The sequence below is a fragment of the Panulirus ornatus genome, chromosome 7 (assembly GCF_036320965.1).
Source record: "Panulirus ornatus isolate Po-2019 chromosome 7, ASM3632096v1, whole genome shotgun sequence".
In the NCBI taxonomy this organism is placed as follows: domain Eukaryota; kingdom Metazoa; phylum Arthropoda; class Malacostraca; order Decapoda; family Palinuridae; genus Panulirus; species Panulirus ornatus.
The window spans coordinates 19,062,585-19,080,460 of NC_092230.1; the positions used below are offsets into that span (position 1 = coordinate 19,062,585).

Below are 17,876 nucleotides of genomic sequence, written 5' to 3' on the forward strand. Positions count from 1 at the left end.
GGACACCACACTAAAGGTTCCACTTTGCTAACTTAAATGGGTCACTCTAGCACATAACATATTAATATCTGTTTTTTGGACATCTGTTGGAGTACTGTATCAACAAGACAAGTACTGTATCAACAAGACAAGAACAGTCTACAAATGCATCGAGCTATCAAAACATACTTTAACTGTATTGATTAGAAAAGAACCTGCAAGTAAACCCAGATGTGTAGGGAAACATCATACCAGACAAAGAGAGATAGGTATACTGACTTTTCAAAATAACAAAGAATAGCAATGATATTCTTACCTATGACGGATAGCTCGACCAATTGACTGGTTTACAGCTTTGAAACACAGATTCTCATAAAACACAGAACCAGCAGGTTTGCCATCTGTTCTTGGAAGCTGAAAAAAATTGGGTCAGCAGATAAATGTCACCATATTCCCAAGTTCCATTTGCATAAGCTAAAATCAAAATGTGTAAGTATATTTTGAGGTATTTGAGCTCATATGGGTAGATATTAAGATATACATCAAAAAAAAATAATTCCCACTCAGATCAATCTATAAAAAGAGTAGAGAAATTGTCAAGAGAAGCAATTGGAAAAGTGACTTAAGTAGACTGGAGAAAGTATCTTGATGATACCAGGACATTAGATGATTACAGGAAGAAAGATGTGGAACACATATTGGAATCATAGGCCACTAGGCATAGCAGAAGCAGCTAGGTGCAGCAAAAACTCCAAGGCAAAGCAGTAGGCTGTTGATACCAGCCACCCAGGGTGGTACTACTATCCTGATTGAGTAGCATTAAATGATTACAGCACTGATGACAATGATCTGATGCATTTTCACAAATGATAATGATCTCTCTCTCTCTCTCTCTCTCTCTCTCTCTCTCTCTCTCTCTCTCTCTCTCTCTCTCTCTCTCTCTCTCTCTCTCACAAAAACACTCACATACATACACATGCAAAGATACACTCATATCCACTAACCTTGTAAATTAGGATTTATGAATAAACTGTAGTGATTTGTACCTGAATTTTATTTGTTGCTGAATCTCTGTCAGTGACTGAAACCCCCAAGGAATTCAGAGATCGCAAGAGGACAAGGGTAGAAAAAGACGGTTGAGCTCTGTGTCTTAGACAATGCTTCACTTTATGGTGAGTAGGTTGACCATTGGTTCGTCACCAATTGGAATCTTAACCTCCCTTCAATATATCCCTACTTCTCATCCTTCACCTTGCTAGTGTCCACCAACCATTACCATTGTTGTATACAACCCAGATGTCTACCTTAAGTGAACATAGTATAACAAACCATATTTTGCCAAAATATATATTTTTTTTTTTTTTATTATACTTTGTCGCTGTCTCCCGCGTTTGCGAGGTAGCGCAAGGAAACAGACGAAAGAAATGGCCCAACCCCCCCCCCATACACATGTATATACATACGTCCACACACGCAAATATACATACCTACACAGCTTTCCATGGTTTACCCCAGACGCTTCACATGCCTTGATTCAATCCACTGACAGCACGTCAACCCCGGTATACCACATCGCTCCAATTCACTCTATTCCTTGCCCTCCTTTCACCCTCCTGCATGTTCAGGCCCCGATCACACAAAATCTTTTTCACTCCATCTTTCCACCTCCAATTTGGTCTCCCTCTTCTCCTCGTTCCCTCCACCTTCGACACATATATCCTCTTGGTCAATCTTTCCTCACTCATTCTCTCCATGTGCCCAAACCACTTCAAAACACCCTCTTCTGCTCTCTCAACCACGCTCTTTTTATTTCCACACATCTCTCTTACCCTTACGTTACTCACTCGATCAAACCACCTCACAACACACATTGTCCTCAAACATCTCATTTCCAGCACATCCATCCTCCTGCGCACAACTCTATCCATAGCCCACGCCTCGCAACCATACAACATTGTTGGAACCACTATTCCTTCAAACATACCCATTTTTGCTTTCAGAGATAATGTTCTCGACTTCCACACATTCTTCAAGGCCCCCAGAATTTTCGCCCCCTTCCCCACCCTATGATCCACTTCCGCTTCCATGGTTCCATCCGCTGCCAGATCCACTCCCAGATATCTAAAACACTTCACTTCCTCCAGTTTTTCTCCATTCAAACTCACCTCCCAATTGACTTGACCCTCAACCCTACTGTACCTAATAACCTTGCTCTTATTCACATTTACTCTTAACTTTCTTCTTCCACACACTTTACCAAACTCAGTCACCAGCTTCTGCAGTTTCTCACATGAATCAGCCACCAGCGCTGTATCATCAGCGAACAACAACTGACTCACTTCCCAAGCTCTCTCCTCCCCAACAGGACTTAAATAAGCTTCGGATATCAGGTCAATCAAATCTGACCCCAAACACTCACATCACTGATGACAATAAAAAGAAATCAGAGACTTGCACGAAAAATTCATTTCATACAGACATTTTTGTATTCACAGATAGAGCATCTTGACTGAGGACATTTGTAGCACCTTATCTTCATGTACTTTTTGGTGCAGGTGAAACAGAAGTCCCTCGGTTGTTGTGGACAGCAAACAACGTGTCCATAAATGTAATCCCATTGAACGAACAGCTGGTGGGGGGAATACCAATGGCCCTCCCCAATAAATAATACCCTGCTTCATTCAGCAGATGAGAAGCTCGTCCTGTCCCCCCTCCCCCCACCACCTCCCCAACCACACACACACACACACACACACACACACACACACACACACACACACCATCCATATATTACCCACTCCTACATCCAATGTCTGGGGCCCAGCACCAGCCTAGGCCATGGGGAAAAGTAAAGGACCCCTGTCTATGAGGCATGCAGATACGTAAGAGTGGCTGTACACTCTAGAACTCTCCCACTCTTGCTGTGCAGCTAGTGGTGGAGGCTGGCCTGTAGATGGCCAAACCCTAACCAGTGCTGGCTAAACTTCATCTTCCACCCCTCGCTATGACCAGTCACACACTCTAGGTACTGTCCAATGTTGACAGAAGAGGAAAGATAGCTTTGTGAAACTCTGACTAAGCCTGAGCTATGACTAAGCCTGAGCTACAGCCGACCCTGAGCTGTGGCCATGCCTGGACTATAGCAAAGCCTGACCGGTGGCCAAGTGTAGCAGAAGCCACTAGGTGTAGCATAGGCTGCTAAGTCTAGGAGAAGCTGCTAGGTGTAGCATAGGCCACTAGTCATAGCAGAAGCAGCTAGGTGTTGCAAAAACTCCAAGGCAAAGCAGTAGGCTGTTGATACCAGCCACCCAGGGTGGTACTACTGTCCTGATTGAGGAGCATTAAAGTGGTGCCCAGAACCATCTTACACTCCCCATGTTAAGGATCGCTGTTCTTACTTTCTGTCTCATCAAAATAGGACTATCAGGCTAACCCTGCCATTTCTTACAAGCACCATACACTTATTCAAACCTTGATTCTTTTTCTCACGTAAGTACTCTTGCCAACTCCTGTCCACTCAAACATTCTTTTCCACCTGACTCTACCGCCAATAAGAGGGAGGGCTCTGACAGCAGAAGTATCGGCCCCTCCCACAACCTTTCCCTCTGTTAGATCTTCCTCTTTTTCTAACCAAAGTTCATGGTCTCTATAGTACTCTCTCCTCTGTTGAACACCATCTGTCCAGAACATCTTACATCTTACTTCTCTCTGAGACACAGTTGTCAAATGATGTCCTCAATAGTCCCTTTTTCATATCCAACTATAATCTCCACTCACAATTCTGGTGTCTATGCATATCAACATCAACACACCTGTTGCATGCTTCAAGGACCTTGAGTCTCCAAACTTTGATGTCATGTGGCTCAAGGTCTGTTTCCTAACCACCAAACTATTCAAACTCTTGCCATGAGACTGTGGCATCCCTTCACCCACAAGCCAAGAGTTTGGGGATTTCAATGTTCACCATAGGGAATGGTTAAATTCCTCCCATACCAGTGGTGGGGGGACTGAAGCCCTGAGCAAATAATCTCCCATCCAACCCCTGTTCCTGGCCACTGCGACCATTCTCATGATGTTTTCCCCTCTAGTTTATCCCACTGTAAGTACACAATGTCGCCTCAAATGGTTCATCTAATCACACTTTAATAAATGTCTCTATTTCAATGGCACTTCCCCCTCCAGTGACCCCTTCTAAACATGAATACTAGCACCTCAACAAAGCTGAATGGAATAACTATGTAACTTCTTTCCTGACTTTCCTTTGGTAAATTACTGTCTCTTATGTGGTGATGCTTATGTATCTGCCAAATGCACAGAAATCATTCTTGCTGGACTGGTAGCATTTATCCTCTCCTCCTCCATGATGACCTGTTCTTCCATTCCATGGTTCAATAGTTCCTGTTCTGAGGGCATTCAAGCAACAGATCAGGCATATCGGATTAGGAAAACCTTTCCCTCCTCTGACTGCCATTTAGCTTTTATCATTGCCTATAATTAGTGCAAGCACTTTATCCATGAAACAAAGGATTCCTTTATTCAAAGGAGGTGCAGTAACCTCTCCTTGTCATACATTGATAGATTTTTCAGGCCTTTAGCTAAGGGTATCTCTAACAACTTCTATCACTCTACCTTTCCTTAACTTTTCTGTTCTGATGGTGCTATAACTATCTCTCCCGTAGACAAAGCAATTCTCTTTGGTTCCCATTTTCCCTCTAACTCCACGTTGGATGACTCTAACACTTCTTCATCCCCTGATGCTCTTCTTACTAATTCTATGCCCCTCCCTGTAATCTCATTTTGGACTGTCCAAAAAGCACTTCTCTCTCTGGACACAAGCAAGGATTATGGTCCTGATGGCATCCATCCCCATGTACTGTGAGTGTGCCTATGAACTTGCATCTGTGTTTGCTCGTCTGTTCAGTTTCTATTCAAACCAAAGCTTTTCCTTCTTGGAATCTAAGCCCTGTGTGTATGTTTCCGAGTATCCCATATGGAGGAGAATCCTGGGACAACAGGTAGATATTTCACCAATGCCTAAAGACTCACCCACACACAATTTTCAAGATTCCTTCATTCAACATTTCAAATATTCATACTCAACTGAAACTTCACACATTCTCTGGCATTTCAACAGTTCATCTAATGGTAATACCTAATGATAAGTCTTTCCATCCTTTGTAAAAGACATCACTACTTAAATCTTTAAGTAACTACCTTTCCCACTTTTGCAAGGGTGCACCAGCATGTATCTATCTATATCTCTAATGTCTGTTCCAACTGAAACTCCCTCAAAGGGGAGGCAATTTGGGAAACAGTCTCCATAACTAAACAACTCCCGTGCTGCCTCTTAGCCTTTAGCGCCTTACCCTTAACAGGCCACTGGCAGAGGGCAAGTCTGGTGCAGTGTTTGCAGAGGCTCCTATCTAATGTTTCTAACTGCTACTTCTATCTAATGCTCCTATCTACTGCTTCTACCTAATGTTTCTACCTAATAATCCTGAATATAGGCCTCATTCAAACAAATCCAACATTAATCAGTTATGACTTTAATAAAAGGGTACAAAATATTGACTTACATATTTATTGAGAAACTCCATCTTCTCCTTTAGCTCTGGAGAATGAGTATTAGGGAATGGAAGTCCAACCATCACTACGCATCGTCCCAGATTGTCACTGAAGTTGATGCCTTCACTCATCTTCCCACCTGACCAATTGTATTTTAAGCATCAAAAAGAAAATTTTAAAATTATGCTTTCAATCCTGAGTAGTGTTATAGGTCATTCATGTTATGGCAGTACCCTCTTCTAATAAAATGAGCTAATTCAACAGGCATAGCTACCCATTGCTATATAACATAGCATAAACCACAGATTTCATCATTAACTAAATCATACTAAATATACTTGATCCCCGTTTCCTATGCTAGCGACGAAACCCCAGTAAACAGATGAACAAAGACCCATCCACTCATACGCACAAATATATCACAGAACACGAATAAAAGGGGAGGAAGTGGGGGGCTGGAAATTCTCCCCTCTTGTTTTTAATTTTCAAAAAGAAGGAACAGAGAAGGGGGCCAAGTAAGGAGTTTCCTCAAAGGCTCAGTCCTCTGTTCTTAATGCTACCTCACTAATGCGGGAAATGGCGAATATTATGAAAAAAAGAAAAAGAAAAAAAAATATATATATATATATATATATATATATATATATATATATATATATATATATATATATATATACATATATATATATATATATATATATATATATATATATATATATATATATATATAATTTATTTATTTATTCATTTTGCTTTGTCGCTGTCTCCCGCATTTGCGAGGTAGCGCAAGGAAACAGAAGGAAGAAATGGCCCAACCCACCCCCATACACATGTATATACACACATGTCCAAACACGCAAATATACATACCTATACATCTCAATGTACACATATATATACACACACAGACACATACATATATACCCATGCACACAATTCACACTGTCTGCCTTTATTCATTCCCATCGCCACCTCGCTACATATGGAATACCATCCCCCTCCCCCCTCACGTGTGCGAGGTAGCGCTAGGAAAAGATAACAAAGGCCCCATTTGTTCACACTCAGTCTCCAGCTGTCATGCAATAATGCCCGAAACCACAGCTCCCTTTCCATATCCAGGCCCCACACAACTTTCCATGGTTTACCCCAGAAGCTCCACATGCCCTGATTCAATCCACTGACTGCACGTCAACCCCGGTATACCACATCGATCCAATTCACTCTATTCCTTGCCCGCCTTTCACTCTCCTGCATGTTCAGGCCCCGATCCCTCAAAATCTTTTTCACTCCATCTTTCCACCTCCAATTGGGTCTCCCGCTACTCCTCGTTTCCTCCACCTCTGACACATACATCCTCTTGGTCAATCTTTCCTCACTCATTCTCTCCATGTGCCCAAAACATTTCAAAACACCCTCTTCTGCTCTCTCAACCACGCTCTTTTTATTTCCACACATCTCTCTTACCCTTACATCACTTACTCGATCGAACCACCTCACACCACACATTGTCCTCAGACATCTCATTTCCAGCACATCCACCCTCCTGCGCACAACTCTATCCATAGCCCACGCCTCGCAACCATACAACATCGTTGAAACCACTATTCCTTCAAACATACCCATTTTTGATTTCCGAGATAATGTTCTCGACTTCCACACATTCTTCAATGCTCCCAGGATTTTCGCCCCCTCCCCCACCCTATGATTCACTTCTGCTTCCATGGTTCCATCTGCTGCCAGATCCACTCCCAGATATCTAAAACACTTTACTTCCTCTAGTTTTTCTCCATTGAAACTCACCTCCCAATTGACTTAACCCTCAACCCTACTGTACCTAAAAACCTTGCTCTTATTCACATTTACTCTTAACTTTCTTCTTTCACACACTTTACCAAACTCAGTCACCAGCTTCTGCAGTTTCTCACATGAATCAGCCACCAGTGCTGTATCATCAGCGAACAACAACTGACTCACTTCCCAAGCTCTCTCATCCACAACAGACTTCATACTTGCCACTCTTTCCAAAACTCTTGCATTCACCTCCCTAACAACCCCATCCATAAATAAATTAACCAACCATGGAGACATCACACACCCCTGCCGCAAACCTACATTCACTGAGAACCAATCACTTTCCTCTCTTCCTACACGTACACATGCCTTACATCCTCGATAAAAACTTTTCACTGCTTCTAACAACTTGCCTCCCACACCATACATTCTTAATACCTTCCACAGAGCATCTCTATCAACTCTATCATATGCCTTCTCCAGATCCATAAATGCTACATACAAATCCATTTGCTTTTCTAAGTATTTCTCACATACATTCTTCAAAGCAAACACCTGATCCACACATCCTCTACCACTTCTGAAACCACACTGCTCTTCCCCAATCTGATGCTCTGTACATGCCTTCACCCTCTCAATCAATACCCTCCCATGTAATTTACCTCTCTCAATCAATACCCTCCCATATAATTTACCAGGAATACTCAACAAACTTATACCTCTGTAATTTGAGTACTCACTCTTATCCCCTTTGCCTTTGTACAATGGCACTATGCACGCATTCCGCCAATCCTCAGGCACCTCACCATGAGTCATACATACATCAAATAACCTTACCAACCAGTCAACAATACAGTCACCCCTTTTTTTATCAATTCCACTGCAATACCATCCAAACCTGCTGCCTTGCCGGCTTTCATCTTCCGCAAAGCTTTTACTACCTCTTCTCTGTTTACCAAATCATTTTCCCTAACCCTCTCACTTTGCACACCACCTCGACCAAGACACCCTATATCTGCCACTCTATCATCAAACACATTCAACAAACCTTCAAAATACTCACTCCATCTCCTTCTCACATCACCACTACTTGTTATCACCTCCCCATTTGCGCCCTTCACTGAAGTTCCCATTTGCTCCCTTGTCTTACGCACTTTATTTACCTCCTTCCAGAACATCTTTTTATTCTCCCTAAAATTTAATGATACTCTCTCACCCCAACTCTCAGTTGCCCTCTTTTTCACCTCTTGCACCTTTCTCTTGACCTCCTGTCTCTTTCTTTTATACATCTCCCACTCAATTGCATTTTTTCTCCGCAAAAATCGTCCAAATGCCTCTCTCTTCTCTTTCACTAATAATCTTACTTCTTCATCCCACCACTCACTACCCTTTCTAATCAACCCACCTCCCACGCTTCTCATGCCACAAGCATCTTTTGTGCAATCCATCACTGATTCCCTAAACACATCCCATTCCTCCCCCACTCCCCTTACTTCCATTGTTCTCACGTTTTTCCATTCTGTACTCAGTCTCTCCTCGTACTTCCTCACACACGTCTCCTTCCCAAGCTCACTTACTCTCACCACCCTCTTCACCACAACATTCACTCTTCTTTTCTGAAAACCCATACAAATCTTCACCTTAGCCTCCACAAGATAATAATCAGACATCCCTCCAGTTGCACCTCTCAGCACATTTACATCCAAAAGTCTCTCTTTCGCGCGCCTGTCAATTAACACGTAATCCAATAACGCTCTCTGGCCATCTCTCCTACTTACATACGTATACTTATGTATATCTCGCTTTTTAAACCAGGTATTCCCAATCACCAGTCCTTTTTCAGCACATAAATCTACAAGCTCTTCACCATTTCCATTAACAACACTGAACACCCCATGTATACCAATTATTCCCTCAACTGCCACATTACTCACCTTTGCATTCAAATCACCCATCACTATAACCCGGTCGCGTGCATCAAAACCACTAACACACTCATTCAGCTGCTCCCAAAACACTTGCCTCTCATGATCTTTCTTCTCATATATATATATAGATATATACATATATCATCCCTGGGGATAGGGGAGAAAGAATACTTCCCACGTATTCCCTGCGTGTCATAGAAGGCGACTAAAAGGGAAGGGAGCGGGGGGTTGAAAATCCTCCCCTCTAGTTTTTTTTTTAATTTTCCAAAAGAAGGAACAGAGAAGGGGGCCAGGTGAGGATATTCCCTCAAAGGCCCAGTCCTCTGTTCTTAACGCTACCTCGCTATCGCGGGAAATGGCAAATAGTATATAAAAAAAAAAAATATATATACATATATATTCCTGGTAAATTATATGGGAGGGTATTGATTGAGAGGGTGAAGGCATGTACAGAGCATCAGATTGGGGAAGAGAAGTGTGGTTTCAGAAGTGGCGGAGGATGTCTGGATCAGGTGTTTGCTTTGAGGAATGTATGTGAGAAATACTTAGAAAAGCAAATGGATTTCTATGTAGCATTTATGGATCTGGAGAAGGCATATGATAGAGTTGATAGAGATGCTCTGTGGAAGGTATTAAGAATATATGGTGTGGGAGGCAAGTTGTTAGAAGCAGTGAAAAGTTTTTATCGAGGATGTAAGGCATGTGTACGAGTAGGAAGAGAGGAAAGCAATTGGTTCTCAGTGAATGTTTGTTTACGACAGGGGTGCATGATGTCTTCATGGATGTTTAATTTGTTTATGGATGGGGTTGTTAGGGAGGTGAATGCAAGAGTTTTGGAAAGAGGGGCAAGTATGCAGTCTATTGTGGATGAGAGAGCTTGGGAAGTGAGTCAGTTGTTGTTCGCTGATGATACAGCTCTGGTGGATGATTCGGGTGAGAAACTTCAAAAGATGGTGACTGAGTTTGGTAAAGTGTGTGAAAGAAGAAAGCTGAGAGTAAATGTGAATAAGAACAAGGTTATTAGGTACAGTAGGGTCGAGGGACAAGTCAATTGGGAGGTAAGTTTGAATGGAGAAAAACTGGAGAAAATGAAGTGTTTTACATATCTGGGAGTGGATTTGGCAGCGGATGGAACCATGGAAGCGGAGGTGAATCATAGGGCGGGGGAGGGGGTGAAAATTCTGGGAGCGTTGAAAAATGTGTAGAAGTCAAGAACCTTACCTTGGAAATCAAATATGGGTACCTTTGAAGGAATAGTGGTTCCAACAATGTTATATGGTTGCGAGGCGTGGGCTACAGATAGAGTTGTGAGGAGGAGGGTGGATGTGCTGGAAATGAGATGTTTGAGGACAATATATGGTGTGAGGTGGTTTGATCGAGTAAGTAATAACAGGGTAAGAGAGATGTGTGGTAATATGAGTGTGGTTGAGAGAGCAGAAGAGGGTGTTTTGAAATGGTTTGGTCACATGGAGAGAATGAGTAAGGAAAGAATGACCAAGAGGATATATGTGTCTGGGGTAAAGGGAATGAGGAGAAGTGGGAGACCAAATTGGAGGTGGAAAGATGGAGTGAAAAAGATTTTGAGTGATCGGGGCCTGAACATGCAGGAGGGTGAAAGGCTGCAAGGAATAGAGTGAATTGGAACGATGTGGTATACCGGGGTTGACGTGCCATCAATGCACTGAACCATTGAACCACTGAACTTTTTCCAAAAGAAAGAACAGAAAAGGGGGCCAAGGGAGGATATTTCATCACAGGCTCATTCCTCTGTTCTTAATGCTACCTCGCTAACATGGGAAATGGCAAATAGTATGAAAAAGAATTTATCTATTTTATTTATTTTGCTTTGTCGCTGTCTCCCGCGTTAGCGAAGTAGCGCAAGGAAAGAGACGAAAAAATGGGCCAACCCACCCACATACACATGTATATACATACACGTCTACACACGCAAATATACATACCTATACATCTCAATGTACACTTATATATACACACACAGACATATACATATATACACATGTACATAATTCGTACTGTCTGCCTTTATTCATTTCCATTGCCACCTCACCACACATGAAATAACATCCCCCTCCCCCCTCATGTGTGCGAGGTAGCGCTAGGAAAAGACAACAAGGCCCCATTCGTTCACACTCAGTCTCTAGCTGTCATGTAATAATGCACCGAAACCACAGTTCCCTTTCCACATCCTGGCCCCACAAAACTTTCCATGGTTTACCCCAGACGCTTCACATGCCCTGGCTCAATCCATTGACGGCACGTTGACCCCGGTATACCACATCGTTCCAATTCACTCTATTCATTGCACGCCTTTCACCCTCCTGCATGTTCAGGCCCCGATCACACAAAATCTTTTTCACTCCATCTTTCCACCTCCAATTGGGTCTCCCACTTCTCCTCGTTCCCTCCACCTCTGACACATATATCCTCTTGGTCAATCTTTCCTCACTCATTCTCTCCATGTGACCAAAACCATTTCAGAACACCCTTTTCTGCTCTCTCAACCACACTCTTTTTATTACCACACAACTCTCTTACCCTTACATTACTTACTCGATCAAACCACCTCACACCACATATTGTCCTCAAACATCTCATTTCCAGCACATCCACCCTCCTGCACATAACTCTAACCATAGCCCACGCCTCACAACAATACAAAATTGTTGGAACCACTATTCCCTCAAACATGCCCATTTTTGCTTTCCGAGATAATGTTCTCGACTTCCACACATTCTTCAAGGCTCCCAGAATTTTTGCCCCCTCCCCCACGCTATGATTCACTTCCGCTTCCATGGTTCCATCCGCTGCCAAATCCACTCCCAGATATCTAAAACACTTCACTTCCTCCAGTTTTTCTCCATTCAAACTCACCTCCCAATTGACTTGACCCTCAACCCTACTGTACCTAATAACCTTGCTCTTATTCACATTTACTCTCAACTTTCTTCTTTCACACACTTTACCAAACTCAATCACCAGCTTCTGCATTTTCTCACATGAATCAGCCACCAGCGCTGTATCATCAGCGAACAACAACTGACTCACTTCCCAAGCTCTCTCATCCACAACAGATTGCATACTTGCCCCTCTTTCCAAAACTCTTGCATTCACCTCCCTAACAACCCCATCCATAAACAAATCAAACAACCATGGAGACATCACACACCCCTGCCGCAAACCTACATTCACTGAGAACCAATCACTTTCCTCTCTTCCTACACGTACACATGCCTTACATCCTCAATAAAAACTTTTCACTGCTTCTAACAACTTGCCTCCCACACCATATATTCTTAATACCTTCCACAGAGCATCTCTATCAACTCTATCATATGCCTTCTCCAGATCCATAAATGCTACATACAAATCCATTTGCTGTGTATGTATATGTATGTATATATTGAAATGTATAGGTATGTATATGTGGGCGTTTATGTATGTATATGTGCATGTGGGTGGGTTGGGCCATTCTTTCATTTGTTTTCTTGCACTACCTCGTTAATGTGGGAGATAGGGTCAAAGTGTAATAAATCAATTTATATATATGTATATTTTTTTTTTTTTTGCTTTGTCGCTGTCTCCCGCGTTTGCGAGGTAGCGCAAGGAAACAGACGAAAGAAATGGCCCAACACACCCCCATACACATGTATATACATACGTCCACACACGCAAATATACATACCTACACAGCTTTCCATGGTTTACCCCAGACACTTCACATACCTTGATTCAATCCACTGACAGCACGTTAACCCCGGTATACCACATCGCTCCAATTCACTCTATTCCTTGCCCTCCTTTCACCCTCCTGCATGTTCAGGCCCCGATCACACAAAATCTTTTTCACTCCATCTTTCCACCTCCAATTTGGTCTCCCTCTTCTCCTCGTTCCCTCCACCTCCGACACATATATCCTCTTGGTCAATCTTTCCTCACTCATTCTCTCCATGTGCCCAAAACCATTTCAAAACACCCTCTTCTGCTCTCTCAACCAAGCTCTTTTTATTTCCACACATCTCTCTTACCCTTACGTTACTTACTCGATCAAACCACCTCACACCACACATTGTCCTCAAACATCTCATTTCCAGCACATCCATCCTCCTGCGCACAACTCTATCCATAGCCCACGCCTCGCAACCATACAACATTGTTGGAACCACTATTCCTTCAAACATACCCATTTTTGCTTTCCGAGATAATGTTCTCGACTTCCACACATTCTTCAAGGCTCCCAGAATTTTCGCCCCCTCCCCACCCTATGATCCACTTCAGCTTCCATGGTTCCATCCACTGCCAGATCCACTCCCAGATATCTAAAACACTTCACTTCCTCCAGTTTTTCTCCATTCAAACTCACCTCCCAATTGACTTGACCCTCAACCCTACTGTACCTAATAACCTTGCTCTTATTCACATTTACTCTTAACTTTCTTCTTTCACACACTTTACCAAACTCAGTCACCAGCTTCTGCAGTTTCTCACATGAATCAGCCACCAGCGCTGTATCATCAGCGAACAACAACTGACTCACTTCCCAAGCTCTCTCATCCCCAACAGACTTCATACTTGCCCCTCTTTCCAAAACTCTTGCATTCACCTCCCTAACAACCCCATCCATAAACAAATTAAACAACCATGGAGACATCACACACCCCTGCCGCAAACCTACATTCACTGAGAACCAATCACTTTCCTCTCTTCCTACATGTACACATGCCTTACATCCTCGATAAAAACTTTTCACTGCTTCTAACAACTTGCTTCCCACACCATATATTCTTAATACCTTCCACAGAGCATCTCTATCAACTCTATCATATGCCTTCTCCAGATCCATAAATGCTACATACAAATCCATTTGCTTTTCTAAGTATTTCTCACATACATTCTTCAAAGCAAACACCTGATCCACACATCCTCTACCACTTCTGAAACCACACTTCTCTTCCCCAATCTGATGCTCTGTACATGCCTTCACCCTCTCAATCAATACCCTCCCATATAATTTACCAGGAATACTCAACAAACTTTATTATTATTATCATTATACTTTGTCGCTGTGTCCCGCGTTTGCGAGGTAGCGCAAGGAAACAGACGAAAGAAATGGCCCAACCCACCCCCATACACATGTATCTACATACACGTCCACACACGCAAATATACATACCTATACATCTCAATGTACACATATATATACACACAGACACATACATATATACCCATGCACACAATTCACACTGTCTGCCTTTATTCATTCCCATCGCCACCTCGCCACACATGGAATACCATCCCCCACCCCCCTCATGTGTGCGAGGTAGCACTAGGAAAAGACAACAAAGGCCCCATTCGTTCACACTCAGTCTCTAGCTGTCATGCAATAATGCCCGAAATCACAGCTCCCTTTCCACATCCAGGCCCCACACAACTTTCCCTAGTTTACCCCAGATGCTTCATATGCCCTGATTCAATCCACTGACAGCACGTCAACCCTGGTATACCACATCGATCCAATGTACTCTATTTCTTGCCCTCCTTTCACCCTCCTGCATGTTCAGGCCCCGATCACACAAAATCTTTTTCACTCCATCTTTCCACCTCCAATTTGGTCTCCCTCTTCTCCTTGAGATATTGTGAGGACAATGTGTGGTGTGAGGTGGTTTGATCGAGTAAGAAGTGTAAGGGTAAGAGAGATGTGTGGAAATAAAAAGAGCATGGTTGAGAGAGCAAAAGAGGGTGTTTTGAAATGGTTTGGGCACATGGAGAGAATGAGTGAGGAAAGATTGACCAAGAGGATATATGTGGCGGAGGTGGAGGGAACGAGGAGAAGTGGGAGACCAAATTGGAGGTGGAAAGATGGAGTGAAAAAGATTTTGTGTGATCGGGGCCTGAACATGCAGGAGGGTGAAAGGAGGGCAAGAAATAGAGTACATTGGATCGATGTGGTATATCAGGGTTGACGTGCTGTTAGTGGATTGAATCAGGGCATATGAAGCATCTGGGGTAAACTAGGGAAAGTTGTGTGGGGCCTGGATGTGGAAAGGGAGCTGTGATTTCGGGCATTATTGCATGACAGCTAGAGACTGAGTGTGAACGAATGGGGCCTTTGTTGTCTTTTCCTAGTGCTACCTCGCACACATGAGGGGGGTGGGGGATGGTATTCCATGTGTGGCGAGGTGGCGATGGGAATGAATAAAGGCAGACAGTGTGAATTGTGTGCATGGGTATATATGTATGTGTCTGTGTGTATATATATGTGTACATTGAGATGTATAGGTATGTATATTTGCGTGTGTGGACGTGTATGTAGATACATGTGTATGGGGGTGGGTTGGGCCATTTCTTTCGTCTGTTTCCTTGCGCTACCTCGCAAACGCGGGAGACAGCGACAAAGCAAAATAAATAAATAAATAATACATACAGATATATATACATATATACATATTTACATATTCATTTATGCTGCCTTCATCCATTCCCACCACCACCCCACCACACATGAAATGACAACCCCCTCCCCCCATATGCACGCGAGGTAGCGCTAGGAGAAGACAACAAAGGCCACATTCGTTCACACTCAGTCTTTAGCTGTCATGTGCAAAGCACCAAAACCACAGCTCCCTTTCCAAATCCAGGCCCCACAAAACTTTCCATGGTTTACCCCAGACACTTCAAGGCCCTGGTTCAATCCATTGACAGAACGTCAACCCCGGTATACCACATCATACCAATTCACTATTCCTTGCATGCCTTTCACCCTCCTGTACATTCAGGCCCCGATCACTCAAAATCTTCTTCACTCCATCCTTCCACCTCCAATTTGGTCTCCCATTTCTCCTCATTCCCTCCACCTCTGACACATATGTCATCTTTCCTCGCTCATTCTCTCGATGTGACCAAACCATTTCAATACACCCTCTACTGCCCTCTCAACCACACTCTTTTTATTTCCACATATCTCTCTCACCCTTTCATTACTTACTCGATCAAACCACCTCACACCACATATTGTCCTTAAATATCTCATTTTCAACACATCCTCCCTCATCCGCACAACCCTATCTATCGCCCATGCCTCACAACCATATAGCATTGTTGTAACCACTATTCCTTCAAACATACCTATTTCTGCTCTCTAAGATAACATTCTTGCCTTCCACACATTCTTCAATGCTCCCAGAACCTAGGACCCCTCTCCAACCCTGTGACTCACTTCTGCTTCCATAATTCCATCCACTGCCAAATCCACTCCCATATATCTAAAACACTTCACTTCCTCCAGTTTTTCTCCATTCAAACTTACCTCCCAACTGACTTGTCCCTCAACCCTACTAAACCTAAAAAATTGCTTTTATTCACATTTGCTCTCAGCTTTACTCTTTCACACACTTTACCAAACTCTGTCACCAACTTCTGCAGTTTCTAACCCGAATCAGCCATCAGCGCTGTATCATCAGCGAACAACAACTGACTCACTTCCCAAGCCGTCTCATCCACAACAGACTGCATACTTGCACCTCTTTCCAAAACTCTTGCATTTACCTCCCTAACAACCCCATCCATAAACAAATTAAACAGCCATGGAGACATCATGCACCCCTGCCGTGAACCGGCATTCACTGGGAACCACTCACTTTCCTCTCTTCCTACCCATACACATGCCTTACATCCTCAATAAAAACTTTTCGCTGCTTTCAGCAACTTGCCTCCCACACCAGATATTCTTAATGCTTTCCACAGAGAATCTCTATCAACTCTATCATATGCATTCTCTAGATCCATAAATGCTACACAAAAATACATCTGTTTTTCTAAGTATTTCTCACATACATTCTTCAAAGCAAACACCTTACTCACAAATCCTCTACTACTTCTGAAACCATACTGCTGTTCCCATCTGATGCTCTGTACATGCCTTCACCCTCTCAATCAATACCCTCCCATTTAATTTCCCAAGAATACTCATCAAACTTATACCTCTGTATTTTGAGCACTCGCCTTTATTCCCTTTGCCTTTGTACAATGGTACTATGCATGCATTCCACCAATCCTCAGGCACTTCACCATGAGCCATACATACACTGAATATCCTTACCAACCAGTAAACAACACAGTCACCCCCTTTTCAAGAAATTCTACTGCAATACCATCCAAGCCCGCCGCCTTGCCGGCTTTCATCTTCCGCAAAGCTTTCACTACCTCTTCTGTGTTTACCAAATCAATTTCCCTGACCCTCTCACTTCGGACACCACCTCGACCAAAACACCCTATATCTTCCACTCTATCATCACATACATTCAACAAACCTTCAAAATACTCACTCCATCTCCTTCTCACATCACCACTACTTGTTATTACCTCCTCTTCACCGATGTTCTCATTTGTTCTCTTGTCTTATGCACCATATTTACCTCCTTCCAAAACACCTTTTTATTCTCCCAAAATTTAATGATACTCTCTCACCTCAACTCTCATTTGCCCTCTTTTTCACTTCTTGCACCTTTCTCTTGACCTCCTGCCTCTTTCTTTCATACATCTCCCAGTCATTTGCAAATATCTATATCTATTTATTTATCTTATTATACTCTGTCG

The 17,876-nt window shown here is 42.9% G+C and overlaps 1 protein-coding gene across 5 annotated transcripts in view; it reads right to left on the reverse strand.

Annotated features, from left to right (window-relative positions):
- Positions 1 to 17,876, reverse strand: part of LOC139749438 (ATP-dependent DNA helicase DDX11) — a 163,226-nt gene that overhangs the window by 44,609 nt on the left and 100,741 nt on the right. For all 5 annotated transcript variants that reach the window (XM_071663301.1, XM_071663297.1, XM_071663300.1 and 2 more), the window contains exons 18-19: positions 5,556 to 5,683; positions 296 to 393 (exon numbers count right to left, since the gene is read on the reverse strand). In XM_071663301.1, the coding sequence (XP_071519402.1) occupies positions 296 to 393; positions 5,556 to 5,683 (226 nt within the window). The remainder of the gene's footprint in view (positions 1 to 295; positions 394 to 5,555; positions 5,684 to 17,876) is intronic.